The sequence below is a fragment of the Candoia aspera genome, chromosome 1 (assembly GCF_035149785.1).
Source record: "Candoia aspera isolate rCanAsp1 chromosome 1, rCanAsp1.hap2, whole genome shotgun sequence".
NCBI lineage: Eukaryota > Metazoa > Chordata > Lepidosauria > Squamata > Boidae > Candoia > Candoia aspera.
Window position 1 is genome coordinate 172407247 of NC_086153.1, and position 22438 is coordinate 172429684.

The following is a 22438-nucleotide window of genomic DNA, read 5'->3' on the forward strand; positions in this document are numbered from 1 at the left end:
CATTACTGACATTCATTGCAAGTCAGTAAAAGTCTATCTAGTCTATCAGGACTTTGCTACTTTTGCTACCGTAGAATAGCAAAAAGAGGAAAGAAAATGAACCAATTATTAAGGTAGCTGTTTGGTTAATATAAGATTTCTGATGGAAGAATACCAAGAAAGCAGAAAACAAATATTAGAAATACTTATTTAAAACAGGAGAATATATTGTCCATAAACTTGTATACATGTAGCACTAGGAAGAATCCCATAAAAGCACAGATACCACGTTCACCCAAAAGCAAGAGTACCTTGAATTTAAGACAACCTTTTCCATAAACAAAAGATTACAGAAAAATATTAGTGGCCTCCCTTAACCATGTTCTCACTAAATATAAGTTGAGCCTCCAATTTTAAAGTTATATGGGAAGGCATAGTCATGTGTTCAGAGAAACAGTACATTGGTGCTTTTGTACAAATGACTTGATAAGATAAAAAGAGAAGCTTATGTTAAATGGATGCCAGTGACTTTGAAATGGATAAACTTTAACTGTGGGAAAGAATTCAATTATGTAATTTAATCAACAAGTGCATTTGCAGCGTCTAGGGTGAAAATGACTTTTCATAATGAATTAGATACAAGTTTTATCTGAATAATTTTCAAGGAGGAATCTTTTTTATCAACAGCTGGAGAATCATAACCCTAAAGCCTTTAGAAAAACTGCATGAGGATGAAGAGAAGGTAAGCTCTATTTATGTTCTGGTTTGCTGCTGTTTTGTAGTGAGGAGTTTTGTATTTCCATTAGCAGATAAATTCTTATTATATATCAGGATTGTGGAAAGCATTGAAAGAGCACTTTACAAAGCATGTTAGTGTGAGCAAAACATTCTCGAAGTGTGAAAGTAGCCATATCCTTGGGAGGTTTGGCTGGCTGCTTCAGTTGTCAACATGCAATACTGGAGCCATGAGTGAAGCAGCAGCTATGCATGCACAACTGCATATTCAGAGACCTGGGAACAGTCCTTGAAGCTAACACAAAAACCCTCCAAAGGATATTATTATCATTTTCATAATTATTATCATTATCATAATTAACATTTCAAGGAGTAGTGTTTCCCTCATGCTACCACACTTTGTACAAACTTACTGTATATGAAGAATAAAATATAAATAAGTATTTTTTTATTTATGACTATTGGGGAGAAGAGAGCCAGTGTGGCGTAGTGGTTAAGGCCTCAGGCTAGAAACTGGGAGACCATGACTTCTAGTCCTGCCTTAGGCACAGAGCCAGCTGGGTGACCTTGGGACAGTTCCTCTCCCTCAGCCCTAGGAAAAAGGCAATGGCAAACCACTTGCAAAAATACTGCCAATAAGAATACAGGGACTTGTCCAGGCAGTCACCAGGAGTCAACACTGACTCAACGGCACATATGCGCACACACACACACACACACGCACACACACACACACAAAGGTGGAGGAGGGGGGGATCGTGTAATTATTCTTGTGTTAGGATGGGTAGGGGACAGTTTGGGAAAGAATATTTTGAGAGTTTTTACTAAAATTGGATCAGCAGATAGCAATGAATTGTACAGAGTTTTGGCTAGCAAGAACTCCCTGCAGTTTTCAGTAGGCCCTGTTTGTTTATCAGTATTTGTAACCTGCCCAATCGTGATGCACGGTGAACAAGTAAGGATATGGATACTACACAGTAAAAAGGGCAAACATCAACATATTAAGATTTCCTGTGATGACCACCCATATTCAAATAGGCCCAAAGGCGTGTTAGAAAATACTGATATTGCTCTTCCGTGGAATGGGAAAACAGACCACTTGGGGAAGAGCATTCCAAAAAGTGGAACTTTTATTGAGAATGCAGTATGTCTGATCTATAACCCATGTACTTCTCAAGAGGGAGTACTCTCAACAGGCATGTCTAGATGACAAGGCTGGATGTATTCTGTGCCATAAAAGGCTTTAAAGTAATGATCAGCACTTTGAATTGTCCCAGAAGTGTACTGGTAATCAATACAATGACTTTAAAATTGGTGGTATTCTACACTGGCAGAGTTGTCATTTAGCTTCTGCATTTTGTACCAGCTGCAGCTTTGGGGTCTTTTCTAATGGTGGTCCCACATAGTGTAATGAAATAGTCCAAGCACATAGTAAGCAGGATGAGAGTTCCATCCCCAGGGCGTCCTGGCTTAGATTGGGTTGTAACTGGCACACCAGCCAGAGGTGGACAAAGGCCCCCAGCCTAGACTTCCACTTGTTATTTAAGCAGGAGCTTAGACCCCAGAAAGACCCTTAAGTCACAACCCCTTCCTTTACTCAGTCTAGGGCGATTTTTATTGTATTAAGTTGTGTACTAACAAATAGCAACTCCAGCTTGGTAGGATTTAATCTGAACATGTTTCACCCATCCAGATACTTACAGCCTGCAGGTAACAGGCCAGGACTTCCATGGCATCTTAAAGATACCTTACCCCAGACTGATGGATGAACTTTCCCAGGGGTTTCATGTAGGGGAGAGCCCTGAGCTTATGGGACACCATATTGGAGTGCTTCTCCCTCCTCCAGTCACCACCTGGAACCACCATGATATGGTACCACCAATTCTCCACCCTTGCAGTCAGTCCAGAAGGATACTATGGTTGTGGCATTGACCACTGCGAAGGGGGCTAATAGGACTTAGAGGGGCACACTTCCCATCTCCATCTAGGTCCAGATGAAGGTCATCTGACAAGCATGACCAATTCTATTTCAGTCCCTGGAAAGAATCCTCTAGGATCCTCTGTGGGCTGATACGCCACCATCTCCTCAACAGTTCCTAAAAAGGGAAATTAAAATAAAGAAACAGAAATAGAAATCAGAGATTTCCAGGTTTCATTGGAGCTCAATCAATCAAAACTTTATTATGGTCAAAGACCAGCATAAGGAGGAGAAAATACATTAAAATCTAAAGAATAATTTAAAAGTGCGTGTGTGTGTGTCTCACAAAAGCCTAAAAGAAAAGAAAAAAAATCTAAAAGGGGTGTAGGGGAACATAAAGGTTAGTATGTCTATCAGTACAGAACACTCTAATGTAATGAATTAGATGCTCATTAAAACTAGTTTATGGCACTGGTCATCATCTGACAATTGTAAGAGCTGCTGTGCAGAACCTGGCAACATTGTATGTTGTAGCAGGGTTGGAATCTGACAGCAGCAGGGAGGTGTAACTCACTATGAAGCATATCTTTATTTTAGTTTCAGTTTAAAAACCAAGATGGAATTATCCACACAAGGCTAATGTTTAGTCAAATAAAAAGGTTGTGGGCATTCTAGGCTCCCTACTTGTGAATGAATTTGTCCCTTGGGGAATGAAGACAGAGAGTTCATACTTGTGGGTGGTCCTATTTTTACTAATTGACATTGACCCATCCAGTATGAATTAGAGGGAATAATATGTTCAGTGCTCTATTTCATTTCATTTACATCTGTTTATGTTGTAATAAAATAAAAGAGTCAGAACAGCTATGAGTTCTAACTTTTTGCTGCCAATTCCTGAATGTATTTCTTGGTTGAAACAGTTACCCTTCAGTTATGAGGCTCTAGGAATGGCTTACATTAGGTAATAAGAAGGGGCAAAAACCAGGAGTCTGGTAGCACCTTTTCTGACTGACACAATTTATTAAAAGGCATAAGCTTTCATGATTTGCAGCTCATTTCATCAGATGCATAGAATGGCTGGACTTAACGTCTTTTAATAAAACGTGTCATTTGGAAAAGGTGCTAACAGACTCCTGATTTTTTGCACCATAGACAGTAAGACAGTAAGCACATAGACTAAGTAGACTAAGGCAGTAAGCACATTCATTTTTTTTCTGTCCTGCTCAAAGTACTATTAATTCTACTGGAATTTGTGACTTTGGGTAAGAAGCAAGAGGTGGAAAAGGCAAGGATTGCAGTTCATCACACTTTTCTTTAATTCTATTTTTGATTATTACAGATAAAGATAAAAGTTGGATGGACGGAAACCTTACCGCCTCCTTTCCCATTTGTGTTGCTTTATGTGGCATAATCATTTTCTTTAGAATTGTGTTCCAGATGTAAAGATTACTGAGATAAGCTGTTTTGAGCCTGAACACTTCAGCCAACTTGCTGCTTTCTAACTGAGTCTACTAAATATATTTCCAGAGCGCCAGCTTCAAACAAATTATTCTAGAAAGAATATAGATGATGATTTCATTTTTTTTAAAACTGAAGATCTATCACTCAGACTTCAAAAGACTGGGACACATTTCCAGCAATACATAGTACCATATTGGCTGATTAATTTTCTCAAACGTTAGGAAAAGGGGGCTTCAAAGCCACATTTGAATATATGCTTAATTAGCATTATAGAAGAGGGACGCAGTGGCGCTGCGGGTTAAACCGCTGAGCTTGCCAATCAGAAGGTCGGTGGTTCGAATCCGCGTGGTGGGGTGAGCTCCCGTTGCTAGTCCCAGCTCCTGCCAACCTAGCAGTTCGAAAACATGCAAATGTGAGTAGATTAATAGGTACCACTTCGACGGGCAGGTAACGGCGTTCCATGTAGTCATGCTGGCCACATGACCACGGAAGTGTCTACGGACAAACGCCAGCTCTTCGGCTTTGAAACGAAGATGAGCACCGCCCCCTAGAGTCGGACACGACTGGACTTAATGTCAAGGGAAACCTTTACCTGGAACATGCTTTCCAGAAAACATTTTCAGGTACACTTCTTACAAAGGCTATGAAAATCTAGTTGAAATATATATGCAGAACAATTGCTCAAGCTGAAGTGTTTTTCTCATCAGGGAAAATATATGGTCTGCTTCTGACTTCTGAGGCAAGGATAAGGGAGAACAGCCTGAAATAAATAAGATTGTCAGTTATTTGTCTAAATTATGTTTGAAGTATAGGATTATTGTGTTCCTGATTTTGCTGAAGAACAGTAATTTAATGATTTGTCTGTTTAGATAGGGCTGCTGTACAATATGTAGCACAATCTGGAATTGAAAAATCGATGACACATAAATTCATTCTGTATATACTGTAACTCACAAGTTTAATATGCATTCAGTTTGTGCAAGTCTGTAGAGGTACAGATACAATCTTTTGTGGGCTAAAAAAAAAAAAAGGATAAAAAATCTCAGGCTTGACTCTTGGTAACTTCCTGGACATAGCCATGTAAGTTTCTTGGTATTTATTTATTTATTTAATCGTATTTTTATCACCGCCCATCTCCTCCACATGGGGAGATGCAGAAGTAGTTTGCCATTGCTCTCTCAGATGTAATTTTGATTTCCTGATATAGGGATATATTTTCTGGTAATCTCCCATACAAATCTCCCATTGCTAGGAGATGCAAAATGAAGCTCCTTAAGTGTCTGCCCAGTTTAAAGCTCAGTATTGAAAATTTAGCAGATCTGATTTTTTTTCTGTTCTTTGGCTCTGAGTTTATGTTGCAAACTATTACTGGTTAGAAGGTATAAAGCCAGTACATACTGTGTAAATATATTTTAAAAACCGAATATAATTGTAGAAGAGTCTATAGAGGAGAACCATATGCCAATGAAAATATTTTCTTGTTAGTCTTTCTGCCAAAGAGCAAAGTTACCTCCATATGAATCTGCAGTGTGTTCCTCTAATAGTGGAAACTAATACAATGTAACAGAAGGAGACATAACTTTATACTTCAGCACTGTATTCTCCTGGGTCTAATAAACGGCATGCCACACTTTGGGGTAGCACTATTCCTGGAGCAAGTTTAACACTTCAAATTCCGCTCCAGAGGGAGGAGCTGTTCTACCATACTGGCCGTACTGCCTAGCAAGCAGAGCAAGTGAATTCATCTAGAGTTCCTAAAAGCCCAATCTGTATAAGTCTTTAAAAATAATACTTGGCTTGTTTCCTATTTTTTTTCTACCCATCATATTCATCTCTTCTGTTTGTTTTCTCGTTTCCTCTCCAGTTTTCTTTAGCTGTATTGAAGCTAAAGACATGGAAAAGAAACAGCAACATTTTATTATTTTTATTTTGCCACCTTGTCAGACTAACAGAAAAAGATCCAGTGCATTTAGATCTTTAAAAACAAGAATGGAGCAGGCTAGGTATGTTTTCATTCATGTAAACTGATGGAGTGTCTGAAGAGAGAGGCTGTGATGGTGGATGAATTGATGGGGAGAAAGGCAAGACAAAGTACACATTGCTCACTTTTGTCTTTGGCTCAGATTCCCACCAATCCTCAACCCTAAAATGGTTTCCTGCCCCTGGGTTAACTATAATAAAGTTCTTAAGAGCCATTTCTACATTTATGTTATTTTAGGATTATTCTGTTTTTATCCATGCTTAGTAAAATTGAATTGCATTCTAAGTTTGTACAATGTATTTTTATAGTGCTGAAATCCATTACAACAATATTTTGTGGGAGTGGGGAAGACTGTTCTCATTTATTAAACATTTACCATCTGAGTATTCTAATACTTAGGCAGAAGAACTATCTGATGATGTCTATGCTGCACGTCATTCAAAATATGAAGACAAAGAGAAAGCACGGTGGTCCCTGTGGGAACAATGTCGATGTCCTAGAAGGAATAGGCAGGTTGAAATTCAAAGATATTGAATTGATTTGGAATTACGTTTTTGTTTATTGCTCAGATTCTTCAGCCAGCTGTCTCCTACAAAATTAGTTATCATGTTATTGGAGCTATCTGAAACTTGCTTTCCTATTACTCAAATGAAAATGTACTATTGAAAATATAATGCTTGTGTCAGCATTTGCACCTAATTCTTACATAGGCATCTGCTTGACTTAGTACTGAGTGCAGCTGCACATGAACTAAAAAGTATGTGCTGATTTTCCTGCATAGTTAGATAGAAAACTTTCATCTATGCAAAAGTATTCAGAATTTGGATTTTGAAAAGACTTGAATGTTTTTAATACTGAAAGTATGGGTGGTATAATTTGTTGCTTTATTTTTATCTGAAAACAAAAATTAACTAAGTGGGTTTTTAAGATCCACAGAACTGTAGTTTTGGTTCTCAACAGACATTTTTTTTCCGCAGCATGCTTTCATTTTGTATGGCAAAATAGTTTTTTAACTGGGAACTGGGGTTTGAAAGCATTTGGTGAGATAATGACCCAAGAACTATTTCAGAAAGAAAAGAAAATGCAACATTCACATAACCAATGCAATCCTGTTATTATAAGACTACAAAGTTCTTTGCTTTCTGATCTTTGAAAATAAAAATGTATGATGAGATAGTATTATATGGTAGTGTAATATTATAATATATAATCACAAAGCACTATGAATAAAACACAGTAGGAAGAACTCAGAAGTTCTCAGTGTACTAATGCTGGCAATCAAAGAACTATAGGATTAGCTGAAGCTGAGCCAGGTGATGTATACTGGAGGGAAAGGGCAGGCCTCCTATTTGAATGTAAACCCTGGAATATTACAAGCTCACTGATAGGTGTGAATTGCAATATGTGTGAACACAGTATGTGTAAACACAAAGAATGCAACTGTAGTTTACAGAGTGCTGAATAATTAAGAATAAAGCTTTAACAGTGTGGTTAATAGGCTGTTAATCTGTACAAGTAATCACTGAATTGGTCATCTGTGCTTCCACAAAAGATTGATGTTCCTGGGCAGAGCTCCATGTCAGAATCTTGAAGAACTGTGGAGGATTTTTTTAAATGAATCACCCCCTCCAACATGCATGTTTTTGGGTGTGATTTCCCCATGTCTTGGCTTTTGTAATGGCTGGATCCATTTTGGGAGGTGGTTTTGAAGGGATTAAGGCTAAAGGCATCATTTTGCCAAAAGGAGGTGACTGGATTGTGTGAATGCACAGATAAACCACAGTCTTCTTTGAGTTCCCTATACAATACTTGTATGAATAAATGACAAGCTTATTTGAGTGGTGGAGGGGGCAAGTGCAATATAATGACGAATGATAATCCTGTCCATCTCATGACGTCTAGTCAATAATGTGTGGGAAAAGTAAATGACTGCAATTAAATTGCAGCTTTGCAAATGCCAGGCAGGTAGACTGTCAGGAAGGTTCCAAAGAAAGATGTGACTATACTCAAATGAGATTTGATGAGATTACGACATTCCTTGTTGGTCAGTTGGTAAAACAATTTTGTGGAGCACTGAGTGGATATTGACATCCCCTTCGGGATTTTGTAATACAGGTAGACCTTGTTTAACAACTGCTCTGTTTAGCGACTGCTTGAAGTTACAATGGCATTGAAAAAGTAACTTTACAACCAGTCCTCACATTTGCAACTGTTGCAGGATCCCTACGGCCATGTGATCACCATTTGGGCGTTTTGCAACCAGCACACATTTACAACCATTGCAGCATCCCACGATCATTCCCATTTGTGCGCTTCACAACCAGTTCCCTCAAGCAGAGTCAATTGAGAAGCCGCCAGTAAAATCCCAAGTCGTGGTCACGTGACGTCTCACTTAATGACCCACATTGACTCGCTTAATGACCACAGTGGAAGTGACGCCATACGGAATTGCCAGTACCAATTGTGGTTGCTAAGTGAGGACTACCTTATACAAATACTATATATACAGTGTGTGTGTGTGTGTATACACACACACACATGTTCATTCATTCATTCTTACAAAGAAATAAGGAGCGCGCCAAAATGAAACAGGCTGTGCAATGTAGAATGCCAGAGCCCTTGTATGTTCATTAAGTGAATATTTTTAACAGTAGTTGATGGGGATTGAATGCAGAAAAAAGTTGGCAAGACAGTTGATTGCTTGATATGATGATCTGAGACCATTTTGGGAGGAAGGCCATTTCTGGGTTTAACATTCTTTTATCGTAATAAACGCTTAATTAGGGCTGGTCATCCCGTAGGGCACATTGGTCATACTGAGCCGAAGCAATTGAAATCAGGAAAGTGATTTTAAATGTAGGAAAACAAATGTCAAAAATAGCTAGAGTGTCAGACTTTTCAAAGTTAAACAAGAGATAAATACTGCAAAGTACAAAACATTGTTCCATGGTCTATTTTATGAAGGGATGGGAGAAGACAGAATAACAGTCTACCTGGAAGTGATAGGCAGAAACGGTCACCAGGTATCTAAGTAAAGATGAGAGAGTTCATTTGATTTTAAAGAAAGGAGGTATTGGACAACATCCTGCAAAGAAAAATGAAAGAGATCTGTTCTGAGGGTTGAAATAAAGCCAGTCAAATCCACTGAGATGCATAGTACTTTCTAGTTGACTACTGTATTTACTACTGAAATCAGATTATCCTTCATAACAAGCTCTGCAAGATAGCCTAAGCCATGCAGCCAAATACACTGATCAGACCTCTGTCCTGAGAAAGGCAATGTGACTACTGGAGCAGAAAGCAGTATGTTGTTCTTGGCAAAAGAGAAGAATCCCAAAACATGGTTGCCTCAGACATTATGCGGTGGTCAAAATTCAGGGTACAGTGACTTGAAGGAAGTGATTGAAATCTCTGCTGAGTAAAAGGTTTGGTGAAAACATAGTAAGGTTTCTGTCCTGAACATGAACAAAAGCATCACCTAGGAATCCAGGGTTTCATTCTGCTCTGCTATAGTCACCGTGGTATTAGGTATTCCCAATTGAGATTGATTTGTGAACGTGATTGTAGACATTTTTGGGAAGACAAGGAAACTCCCAGACTTGCAATCTCTCTTTCCAAAAGAGGCAATTGCAAAGAGTGGGGGAAATACAGAAAATAGAATAGTTTCTAGGTGATGAACAAGGAGATGCAGCTTTAGCACTAAATTTCTCTAGCTAGCCATGAAAGGCATACAGCTTTGGCCCATGGAAGGAATGCCTTGGCCTGCTAGGAGTTCAAAAGATCTCTTACAATAGGCAGGATATTTGAAGGTTACAGGTGAGACTCTGCAGCTGACCCAAAGGCCAGGTAACTTGAACAAATAATGAAGAGCATCATGGACATAATCCCAAGGATGGAACAATTAGTAGCCATTTGTCTATATATGGATTTCATATATTTGTATATATGAAGGCGAATAAGCAGGACTGTTGTACATGTTGTAAAAACTCTTGGTGCAGTATAATAGCTGAAAGGGAGTGATATTCCCACATCACCATTGACTGTAGCAGAAAAGTACAGCCACTCCTCTTTTAGTGGCTACCTCGTGTAGTGACCATTTGCAAATACGACAGTAATTTTAAAAAAACCATTTTCTGACCAACGCGCAAACTTATGCCAAATTTCATGCACCTGACAACAACCCATGCCAGAGTGAGAGTAACGCTGGTGTAACTGTATAAGAGAATTTCATGTAAATGAGATGGCAGCAACCAGTGATCTTTGCAACATCTCTCTCTCTCATTTGCTTAGTGACCATTTCTCTTAGCGACCATTTCTCTTCTGATTTAAGGACCGGATTGCAATCATTAAATGAGGAGAGGGTGTATTTCCAATATGAAATATTCCAAAGGGCCACCATACAGAATTTCCTGGCCATTATGAAAGTATTCAAATTTTGTCATCTAAAAGAAGCCTCATCTTCACCTGTCATTTCCACAAAAAGGATTTGAAATATAATCCTTAACAGCACAGTATGAGAGGGGACTGGTTGTATCACATCTTTTTGACCAAGTTCTGAAATTTTAGTTCAAAGCATAGGAATTAAAAAGCAATGATAGGTGAGTCCCAAAGGAAATTTGGCAGTGGACTCAATAGTATAATCTAGGTAGAATATAGTAAAAACTTTTTTACTATATTTAGCATAAATTTTATGCTAACCAAAAGTGAGATGCTGAATACAATTCCATAAGGCAGGAAAAAGTCAAGAAGTCAAGAGAGTTTGCTTTTGGTTTAGCTCCTGGCATTTCTTAAACTGGGCTGAAAATCAGGAAAATGGACAAGATCAGTTAGTTAGTTGGTTAGGTAGGTAGGTAGGTAGTTAGTGGAAGAACCAAAGGGTTTATTATGTAGAGAGGCAGGGAATAACAAGTAAACCATTTGGAAGTGATGCTGGGGGACCATTTTCTGTTCCAGTGATAGGTTGCTGTTGATACAGGACAATCCCTGTCCTTAATAGCATTAGTTTTCATTTTTTGGATGCTGCCTAGCTCATCAGTTAGTGCACTGAAGAGTTCATCGCTATCAAAGGGGAGCTTGCTTAATACATTTGGAAAACATCTTGCAAACGTACCTTGAAGGACAAAAGATCCAGCTGTATTTGCTTTATAAGCACCGTATTTAGTTACGTGCTGGAGCATAGGTCTTTGGCAAGAACATATTTGCTCCATCTTATCACTTGGGAGATGAATGAATAGGGAAACAGCTTTCTCCTGTAGAAAATACTGGCATGCTGCTAAACAGGCTTGGTGGTTCAGTATTTGGAACAGGAGAATCACAGTGCAGTAACCAGTCCCCCTTATAACATGCAGTTTGTATACATCCTGGTATATAAGTGTTGAAAATGGACAAGCCAGAAATTTTATCAGTGAAGCATTTATAAATATTTTGCAAAGGGTGTTGAAAGAGAATGCAGCAGCCTTCTTAAATGCAACTTAAACATAGTGTAGGTTTTTTTTTTCAGATCTCAGAAGTCAGATGCATGAATGTGGGTGTTGCAAAATATTCTTAGCAGCTTTGAGAAGGTACAAGAAGATTAAAATGGCAACTAAAGAATATGCCTCATAATAAATGAACTGAAAAATTGAGTTGTCAACAAACAATTTAAGCATGAAGAAACACTGAATCCAAACATTACTATGCTTGCATTCCAAATAACTTCCAAGTAAGAATAATTGTTTTCTGAGGGTGAAGAAATCAACTGATCCCCCACAGCTGAGGGATAAGAGAAAGTCCAGTTAAATTCTGAAGCCAGGGTTATTAGGAGGAAACACAAGCCTGGGAAATTTGATCTCTTTTATCAAAACTAAGACAAAAGAGAAGAATCCAAGTGCTGTGCTACTTTAGTAGTCCTATGGAAAGTGAGGGTGTAGGCAAAAACTACATCAGGAATGTGTGGACTGGAGAGTAATCTTCTCATCAAAAGTCCTGAAACTGAAATTCTGATGTGGGCCTCTACAGGGACAAATCAAACCAAAAATTTGATTATGGTTGTTGACCAAAAATCCAATATAATAAATAAAATCTGATACATAACAAACAATTTTTATATATAAACTAGGTTACTACCACAGATGGTCATTCTGACTCATGATGACGACCTCATGACTCATCCATGTTGCTAAGTGGCAAAATGTTAACAGAATAGGTGATTTTAGGATTTCTGTCCACTTAAATATTTATTTAAGGTACTTTAAATAAGATTCTTCTATGTGACTGGGTAAATGTTTTAATAATGGCTGGAGTAGTTGTCTTTAAGCAGAATTAAAAAAAAAAATTGATTATGTGCCATCAAGTTGTTTCCGACTTCTAGCAAAATTTGGTCGTCTTTGTATTTAATTTTATGAGAGCTTGTTTGGTGTAGTGGCTAAGGCATCAGGCCACAAACCCGGAGACTGTGAGTTCTAGTCCCACCCACCCCATCTGGGTGACCTTGGGCCAGTCACTTTCTCTCAGCCCTAGGAAGGAAGCAATGGCAAACCACTTCTGAAAAACCTGGCCAAGAAAACTGCAGGGACTTGTCCAGACAGTCTCTGAGAATCGGACATGATTAAATGGTGCATACACACACAGACATATACATACACACACACACACACACACACACACAAACATATACATAGTCCCATTTTTTCACTGTGCACTTTGACTTTTAGTATTAGGACTTGATCCTTTGCAATTTTGACTACCAAGGTAGTGCCATCAGCATAGCACAGGTTACTGATGTTTCTTCCTCCAATTTTATAACCACGCTCATTATCTTCCAATCCAGCTTCCTGTAATATATATTCTGCATATAGGTTGAATAAATAAGGGGAAAGTATACAGCCTTGTCACACTCCTCGTGGTCTGTTTCACCATGTTCTTTCCAGACTGTGGCTTCCTGACCTGTATACAAGTTTTTCATGAGGACAATGAGATGTTCTGGGATTCCCATTTTTCTGAGCACATTCCACAACTTGAAGTGATCAACACAACCGAGGGCTTTTCTATAATTGATGAAGCACATTACTGACTTTTTGGTATTCTTTGGCTTTTTCAATTATTCAGCGTGCATCAGCAATGATGTCTCATATTCCTTGGTATAGTGTTTCAGTATATTCCTTCCATCTTCCTTCAATCTCCTTTGAATTGGTTACTGTCCATTGGCGTCCTTTAGCGTACCAATTCAAGGTTGGAAGCTCCTTCTGAGTTCAGAGATCTTTTGAAAGGTTTTCCTTGTTTTTCTGTGTTTGTTTGCATCTTCAGTGTCTTTACAGATGTTGTTGTAAACAGAAGTCTTGTCTCTTCTGACCACGCTTTGAAACAGTTAAGTTCCTCTCTGGGATTTTTGTCTTTCTTGGCTTTGGCTTCTCTCCTTTGCAAAGAGTCCCTCCTTGTGGGGGAGATGGGCGGTGATAAATTTGATAAATAAGCAAACAAACAAATTTCTGGAGTTTGTTCTGACATCCAGTTTGCTTTCTTCTCTTTCTTCATTTTTGGCAGTCTCTTTTCACATTCAACCTTAACGACTTTGTTAAGTTCATTCCATAATTCCTCTGGTTCTCTATCAATGAGGTTCAGGACTTCAAAGTGATTTCTGATGTTCTCCTTGAAAATGGTGGGTATACGTTCAAGGTCGAATTGTGGAAACTGACTGGCTTTATTCTTCTTTAGCTTAAATATAGGGTGTTAAATTAGAATTTAACACCCTATATTTAAGCTCATGAACAGTTGTGATCTGTTCCACAGTCAGCACTTGGTTCCAAACTATAGTCTTTGATGCTGTAATTGAGCTCTGCCACCTCCTTTTAGTAATAATATAGTCAATGGAATAAATTAAAACAAAGTAAAATGGAATAAAAGGTATAACCTAGAAAAATATGCTCCACAGATTTGATCACATGAGTATTAACTTTGTAATGCTGGATTTTTTTGGCACCTTTCTCATATTGTGGTTCCGAGAAATCACAAAAAATATAATTTTACTTTAATAGTATTTTTAAAAGAGGTATGACAGGTAGAATCACAGAAAGATTATGGACTGTTCTTCAAATGAAAATATTAAAAAGACTGATAAAAAATGGAAGTTTTTGTATCCAGTGGGAAGTGTATGTTTTTGTTTCCGAAAAGCTCCCTTCAGCATTACATTTATCTTTGGAGAATTCCAAGAAATGCAGCTTTTTCCATCATAACTTATTTTTCATCAGATCATTTCTACTGAAAGAAACTAGAGCTTATTTTATTTCATTATAGATCATATAGCAGAAATTTTGAGGAACAAGATGCATCACTGAAAGAAAAACAAGACTCTAATTTAACACCCTATATTTCTGAAAACACTGCCGACATAACTTCGGAGGCCTACAATTCTCTGTACTTGGGAATGTCAGAGTCTTCAGGAAAGAAACAATCAAAGGTAATACATACATTACTGAATATGCAATTTAAATATAAGCATTTAATTACTGTTGAATTTATTGAATTTATTGAACAACAGCTAAAAGAGGGACCAAAGTGAGCTATTTAGCAACTTTTTTAAAAAAAAGTCCTGTTTAGATCTTTTGCTTTATAAAATGTTTGCGTTGTCTTTCATTAAAACATTTTTTTTCTGCTTAATATACCAGAGCACTTTTATTTAGCTTTCTACGGAAGTTTCCTAATCACACTTCTTCTTAGCTATAATTTTAAACAGACTTAGTTGAGAGAACATACACACATATACACAACCCACTTGGTTGAATTCAATGAGATTATTTTTGAGTAGACAACGTAAGTATTGTATTGGAGAAGCAACTCAAGATGTATTTATTTCATTGGAACACAGTGGGACTTATTTAGGGATAGTGTGTTAGACTGTATCATATGAGGCTTCCCCAAGCTGTTTGATTACACCTTAAAATAAAACTGGCCTGTTTTGTCATGGTGTAAAGTTTTCACAGATGATGTGTTATATATTTTAGAGCTCCCAGTATCAGAATTAAGAATAGTTTAAAACATTTTGTACAAGATATATAGTATATTTACTCCAAAGAAAGATAACCCTGAATCCCACCCAAAAAAAGACTAGGTTTTTTTTGTTTTTGTTTTTTTTAAGCCTCCTCAGTGCCCAGCTTTGCACCTTGTCAGCTAGTTACCAATTCCAGTTGAAATTGGAGCCGCCTCCTCTCCCTCATAATGTGCATATGTGAAAAACCTGTATATGAATGTGTGCTGGAAGCCACAACCCCCAAGGAAGTCAGGGTCAGAACTAATGAGAGAATGAGAATTTGTTTCTAATTAAATTAATGGCCTGTACAAAAAGTATCCCACTTGCAAAATGAATTGATCTCCAGTGTATGTATGTACAGTAACCATTTCCCCCCCACTTCTTGCACACAATCTTGCTTTCCATTCTGGCGGATACAGGAAAAAGGGGGTTGGTGGGGACAACAGGATGGAAAGGGGGTTTTTTTGTTTTTGTTTAGGGAAGAGAGGAGATGACAAAATTGGAAGGAGATGAGGTAAGAGAAAGAAGCAATTGAATAATAACAACTTTATCGAATTTATATGCTGCCCAACTCCCAGCAAGTCTGTGATAGGGAAGGAAAGGCAGGCAGTAAAACCTCTTCTTTAGTCATTATAAAAGCCTTACAGGCAACATCTCACCATAGTAGTTGATTCTCTTCAGAGGCATCCACTTTGTGCAGCAGAGATATCTGCAGCTATTTGCATATTTTGCTTCCTCATTTCTTTTCCAACATCTGTTGGAAAATTAATGTAAAAGGATCCCCCTTCCCATTTGCCAGCAATGGAGGGGGGTGACTAATCTTCTTAAAACTAGTGGTAAAGACACACTTTGCTAAAAGTTAAAAAAAAAAATTAAGAGACTTATTACTGTGCAGGATAGGACATTTTATTGGCAGGACATATTTTCAATGCCTTTTTATCTTTCATCCCTGTCAGACTATTCTCTGGGAACGTCGGGCTTTTCCACTAAAAAATGAAGAAGTAGAAGCTTTAATATGCCAGTGTCAGCCAGCAGTTCACCAAGAAAGTTCCAATATGTCTGTTCTTAGAGACTCTGACCAAAACCCATATGCTGCCTTTAGTTTTCTGAATAACCAGCCACAAAAGAAAAGTTCGGTCTCCAAAGTGGAAGACCACCACCAAATTTACTTGGGAAGAAAACAGACGTGACACATAGTAAAGTTGCTTGTTTAAGAAAGTAAATCACGCTGAAGGAAGATGGAAGGTAAAATATTTTGATGCTCATACAAGCAATAATTTGCTTCATAATATTAATATTTACAATATAAATTTCTGACTTTTTTTTACAGGCAGGATGAGAATGCAAGGGCCATTTATATTTATCGGAACCCCAAGAAGAATGTTTTCTGTCTGGCAGACTAACATCCTTGATGTGAAAAGTGGATGCTCTTAAACTGCACCTGCAAATCACTGCCCCATCTTGATGAAATATTTGAAGTATCTAGTTATTGCAGTGCAGCAAAATATACACCTTTGCATTTAGCAGTGCAATGATTACAACTGAAGGTCGAGAACTACTAAACAAGCCTCTTGTGTGTGAGATTGACACAATAGACAAGTGTGCTGGGCCTTGTAAGGAAAACATTTTATCCAGTGAAAAATCAACAATCTATAAATTTATAAACAGAACACATATTTGAGTTCATTTAGTCTAGGCAAGTTAAAACTACACGAGATAAAGTCAGTTTAAGTGATTTAATTTTCTGTATTTCAATGGATCTCTCCCCCCACCCCCACCCCCATTATTTTAAATGTAAGTACTAGAAATATCTGAGAAATTCAGGTTTCTGAAGTAGGGGAATCTACTTGGTTTTTTTTTTACCGCAACTTATTTAGCTGTTTTGTATCCCTATGAACACTATGTACTGTGTTACAATGAGCAGATTATGAGCATCCATTTTTGTATCTTACAGTACTTTAAAATATATTGGAAAAAAAGGACATTCAAATGTTAGCATTATGAGCAAGGCAGTAGCTCTTTTAGGTAACAAGAAAACAGAGGAAAACAGTTTTCATATTCAGATTCCGAAATGCTGCATTGGAATGTTATCTGCATCTGCCAGGGATGCTAGGTGAATAGATAATGCACAGGACTGCCATGTACGTTCACCGATGCCAATTCAAGAGGGTAGCTCTTCTGTGAGGAACTACTGGTGGCTTTTATGAATATACCATTATTAAGTATGCTTTTTTAAACTGCCGTTTCCCAAAGTAAGCTCTAATGGGTAGATGGCCAAATTTTAGTGTTCCATTGTCCCCAGTGGATTAGAAGTACACTGGCTAATATAAAAATGTTAAGTTGCATTTCCACACTACAGCCTATGTTAGATTGTAGTTTGCTGCATATTTTGGTTTTAGCTTTTTAATATTTTGTCCAGAAAATTAACTTTGAATCTTGCCTCTGATACACCAATTTCCAATGCAAGGTTTTAAAATTAAAAGTTATTTCTCTATACTACAGTGTGATGTTAATGGATTGAGATGTGTAACAAAAAATGAACATAAATATAGTGTCCCTTAAGTATTTTGTATATAACTATCACAAATCATGACTGGGAGATACTGTTGGCTTGGCATCAAATGTTTTACATAATTATGAATATGAAATGACATTTTTTCCCTCTGATTTGCTTTCTGAAACTGAAGTCTGTATTTTTGTCAGTCAACCCGACTTTTGGTTTGATAATCTTCCTCATAATTCTTCTTAATACATAAATTGCTATGACTTCTAATACATTGAGCATCCAGCCAGAACTTGGAAAAACAAAAACATGCATGCTTTAAAAAAGGATTTTTTTCTTGTTGATTTGATTCTCACTCTTAAAACAGAGCCAGGTCTGATTTACATCTTTATTAAAATTAGCCAAAAGGTGGGTTTTGATCATTTGAAAGATGGAATTCTTTCTAGTAAGTTATTTTTTTTTTTGTAGTAATAAATTTCTTGTATCTTCTGTTCTTCCAGTTGCTGACAAGTGAAGGAGATGCAATTCTTAACACATTATACATTGCTTTGGCCTAACAGAGATGCGCTGTTGTATGTGTGCTAAATTCCAGTTAGTTATTTTAAATGAATTTAAAGACCTATCTAAACAACTATTGCATTGTTCTTTCCATATATGAAACTTTAATTCTTCATAGTCCAATCCTATTTATGTTTAATCAAACATTCTGTTGAATTTAATGGGGCTTACTTCTTGTCAGATCTGCACAGGATTGCACCCTTTGCAGATGAGATAAAAAGAGGTCCAGAGCCAAAGTTAGGCCCCTAAACGTTTCCTATCAATCCCAACAACAACAAAAATTTACCCATTTAGCTACCTCATCTGCCCAGACCTGGAGTCAAAAATATTTATTTTAATACAATTGAACAACAGAAAAAGGCTCTGTATATATTCTTGCTTTTATATTCTGCAGTTTACTCTTCATGCAACTCAAAATACGGGGACCAACAAAAACTGTACATCCCCGTTCTTTAATGCTGTCTCCCCTTGTTTTTTCAGCCTGAAGAAGGCAGGAAATGGATCCAGTTTTTTTTTAAATTTCAAAATATATTCTTAATAAAGCCAATTAAAGAAATTAGTGTCAAACATTCCACTGAAAGGAGAACTGCAATGTTTGTCTTCATTACCATATTTCTCTTTTAAAATGGTTAGAAATATTGTAATTAGATGTGCCAATTTTGACTTGAAGACTATTTTTCGTTCAAAAGGCATTCTACATGGCACCAAATGTATCTTCATTTCCTTTTACTACTTTCACAGTAAGAACTGTATTTCTACAATGTAATTTCTCAGAAACATCTGTATCAATTGATGAGCCAAAAGAGTGTGTGTGTGTGTGTGTGCGTCTGTGTGTGTGTACATAAATCACTTTCAATTTACAAGTAACTTGTATAAGCTGAAAGAATAATTCACATTGCTTTAAAGCCCAGGTATGCATTGTTTTTCAGGCTGAGGGTACAATCTAAGAATTGGGTGGATTCAGGAAAAAAAAACATTTAAATTAAAACATTTAATGTAATTACTTTCAAAGTATTTCATAGTTTTTCCTTCTATCATATTAAAACTTAAATTGGCGGCAATTTTTGAAAGGCCTCAGTTTTACAGATCATATACCCATCATCTTATTGTTTTTCGTGGTTTGCAACTTTTGTGTTTTTGTTATTTTCATATTGAGAACATTGAAGCAGAATTCCTACTCCAATATTTCCATCCATCCATTTCTCATTTTTATCCTTCCATTTTTTATTCTTAAAGTGGACTGGACCTAAAATTGTTGATCAAGGTCAAGTCACCCTTCAAACTTTCCTAGTTCAAGTGTTTATTTTCTAGCATTTTATTTTAAGGAATTACCACATTTGTATTTAAAATTTAAAAAAAAACTTTTCCATGACAAACCCGCTGCATGAATTCCCAAGCAGAAAACGTTTTCTCCAAGCAAACAAGACACTTACGAAGTGCCGTGTTTGCTTTTCTGTCACAGAACGAGCCTTCAGAGTTGCTGTCCTGCTTATTATACAATGGTGTCCCAGCCCACCCGTAATGAGAACAGTAAAATGCAACCCATTTGGCTGTAACCTGATTTTACCGATCAAGAGAACGCTTTTGAGCAGCTTCACAACACACATTCCTCAGAAGGTTAATCACAGCTCTAGGGTCGTCACTCTTCATTACAGCACTCCCAGACACAATCATATTTGCACCTGCCTGAAAACAAATCCCATAACGCTGCATAAGAATTGTTAGAATTAAACATGCAATAACAAGTTTCTGGTTACTGAAAATTGTGAAATATAATTCATACAGTTTAACAGAAAACAAGCAGCAACTGGCCAGGTCAGAACTTCTAATTAAACTTTCCTTGTTACTCATAATCAGACAAGAGCACCAAGGTTTGTCAAAGGTACAAAATGCTCAAATGCTTTGCAGAAAAATTGTTTCTACATGTAATCAGAATGAAGAAACAAAGGTCAAGTACTAAACTGAGATTTAAAAACTGGATTACACAGACGTAACAAGTTCCATTGAATTACCATTTTTCATTTTAATATGGACTGTGTTTTAGTCTTACCTCTGCACATTTATGTATAGTATCTGGCCCTACACCACCATCTACTTCAATATCCAAAGAAGGAAACTGGGTTCTCAGCCAGTGAACCTAATTAGCAATGTAGAAAAAACATATTCAATTAAAAGGAGCAGTAATTATTTTTCCTATAATATGCAAAAATTAGGCATCCATGTTTAGTATGAACATTCTCAATTGAAATGTTTAAGGCTGTTTCCATTACTCTATCACATCGCTGGCATTTTTTGAAATAATAAATGTCAAACTTACCTTTGGCATCATATCTTCCATGAACTTTTGTCCACCAAAACCAGGTTCCACTGTCATAACTAAAGCCATGTCTATCTGATTGGCCCACGGTGCTAAATATTCAACTGTAGTTCCTGGTTTGATAGCCAAACCAGCCTAAAGAAGAAAAGCACCAAAATATTAAACAACTTGTTTCCTGAATCTTTCTTTTAGAAAAGAAACAAAAAGATTTAAAGTGATTCCCACCAGCTATTAATAAAATTAACATTGCCAAATTAACATTTTCCAATGGTAGAAAAAGAAAAGGACAGATTATTTCCAAAGTGCAACAACTAAACTAATTTTCTGCCTAAAGTGCTCATGAATTCAAAATTGTTCGGACGCATTGGTCTTAAACTTGTGATTAAACAGTATTCATTAAGCACCTACTATAGTGATCAGTATGTGTGTGCAAAGCGATCTGAATTCAAAGTATTTTAGTGTTTAGGCTCAAGAAAAACCAGTGTTTAGGACGAAATGGGTGGTGGTGTTGTCAATCACATTTGCTTTGAGTGCCCTGACATCTGGGGGGTGGGGGGGTGTCCTTTTAAGCTGTTCAAGCCAAACTTGGAATAAATAGGGACAGGCTTCATCTTTCCATCCTATGGGCTGGAGCTAGCTAAGACTATAACAGGAACCAGGATGAGAATGTGTTGGATAAGCAGATGTAACATTCTAGAGTACTCTCTGTTGAGCTTCCTTTTCAGAAGTATGCAATACATAAAGTATGTGCATTTGCAGGTAGTACTATGATTTTGAGATTTCATGGTACAAATGCAAAATTATACTGATGTATAATTTTCATATGCAGAGCAGTGTACTTTTGCAGTTGCCAAGTTATTCTGAGCTGTGTTCAAGTGACTCTAGTGCTGTCTGCTTCTCTGCTGGATTTAGTTCTGTGAATCCTTCTTATGAGGCATGCACTATCACTGTCTTCCAACTTTTTTATAGGTTGGATGGTAAGCAGCAGCAAGCAGGGATTACTATTCCACTTATACTTGTGGCCTAAGATAACCAACTTAGGTTATCTTAGGGACGCGGTGGCGCTGCGGGTTAAACCGCTGAGCTGCCGATCGGAAGGTCGGCGGTTCGAAACCGCGCGGCGGGGTGAGCTCCCGTTGCTCGTCCCAGCTCCTGCACACCAAGCAGTTCGAAAACATGCAAATGTGAGTAGATTAATTGGTACCGCTTCAGCGGGAAGGTAACGGCGTTCCGTGAGTCATGCCAGCCACATGACCACGGACGGGTCCTTAGGGACAACGCCGGCTCCAAGGCTTAGAAACGGAGATGAGCACCGCCCCCTAGAGTCGGACACGACTGGACTTTACGTCAAGGGAAACCTTTACCTTTACCTTTAAGATAACCAACTAAGGGGCAAAAGGAAACAACTTGTTTGAGTTACTGTGAATGGTGGGACATTCAAAAGTTTCAAGTTTTTGTTCCATCAAAACAGAAAACACTCAAAACGTTTTGATGAATTTTCTGCGGGAATAATGGCAGTTAAAACTGTTTAATGGAACATTTTGAATGGAGCTATTTTGTTCCAAAGAGAACAAAATACTGGCAAGTCAGAAACAAGCAAGTAAATAGCACAATGAATGTAGGAGATACATTACTTGCTTATCAAATTATTTGAACTGAGAGTACTAGAAGTAGGGGAAGAGAGTACGTGTGGATGCATAACCGCCCATGCATAAATGAGACCGTGCTTGCCCATATCCTAAGCTATACTCAATATATTCTTTATAACAGTACTTTCTAAACGAAGTAACACAAGAATTCCTACTGTGCTACCAGAAAAACACTTGAAAGCACCTGTCAGTACAAGGCACCCAACATCATAGCTCTGCCATGTCTCTTTCAAAGCACGGCCTCTAAGATTCAAGTGATTCTGCCCCGTGTTTGCCATCAGATATACATGGAGAACTCAATCACACCAAATACAGAAATGCTGAATTACTTTC

General features: G+C 37.5%; 2 protein-coding genes across 6 annotated transcripts in view; one reads left to right on the forward strand and one right to left on the reverse strand.

Annotated features, from left to right (window-relative positions):
• Window positions 1-17574, forward strand: part of KANSL1L (KAT8 regulatory NSL complex subunit 1 like) — a 58908-nt gene extending 41334 nt beyond the window's left edge. For 2 of the 3 annotated variants that reach the window (XR_010068895.1, XR_010068896.1), the window contains exons 12-16: window positions 667-721; window positions 6474-6583; window positions 14346-14508; window positions 16035-16323; window positions 16409-17574. Coding sequence is in view for 1 of the 3 variants with exons in the window: in XM_063317919.1 (XP_063173989.1) it covers window positions 667-721; window positions 6474-6583; window positions 14346-14508; window positions 16035-16268 (562 nt within the window). In the remaining 2 variants the exon portion in view is untranslated. Of the gene's footprint in view, window positions 1-666; window positions 722-6473; window positions 6584-14345; window positions 14509-16034 lie in introns of all 3 variants that reach the window. The other variant, XM_063317919.1, reaches the window with a different exon arrangement.
• Window positions 1-22438, reverse strand: part of RPE (ribulose-5-phosphate-3-epimerase) — a 48018-nt gene that overhangs the window by 14216 nt on the left and 11364 nt on the right. For 2 of the 3 annotated variants that reach the window (XM_063317921.1, XM_063317923.1), the window contains exons 4-7: window positions 20457-20591; window positions 20190-20276; window positions 19707-19825; window positions 17896-18084 (exon numbers count right to left, since the gene is read on the reverse strand). In XM_063317921.1, the coding sequence (XP_063173991.1) occupies window positions 18024-18084; window positions 19707-19825; window positions 20190-20276; window positions 20457-20591 (402 nt within the window). In that variant the 3' untranslated portion in view covers window positions 17896-18023. Of the gene's footprint in view, window positions 1-17895; window positions 18085-19706; window positions 19826-20189; window positions 20277-20456; window positions 20592-22438 lie in introns of those variants that run through there. The other variant, XM_063317922.1, reaches the window with a different exon arrangement.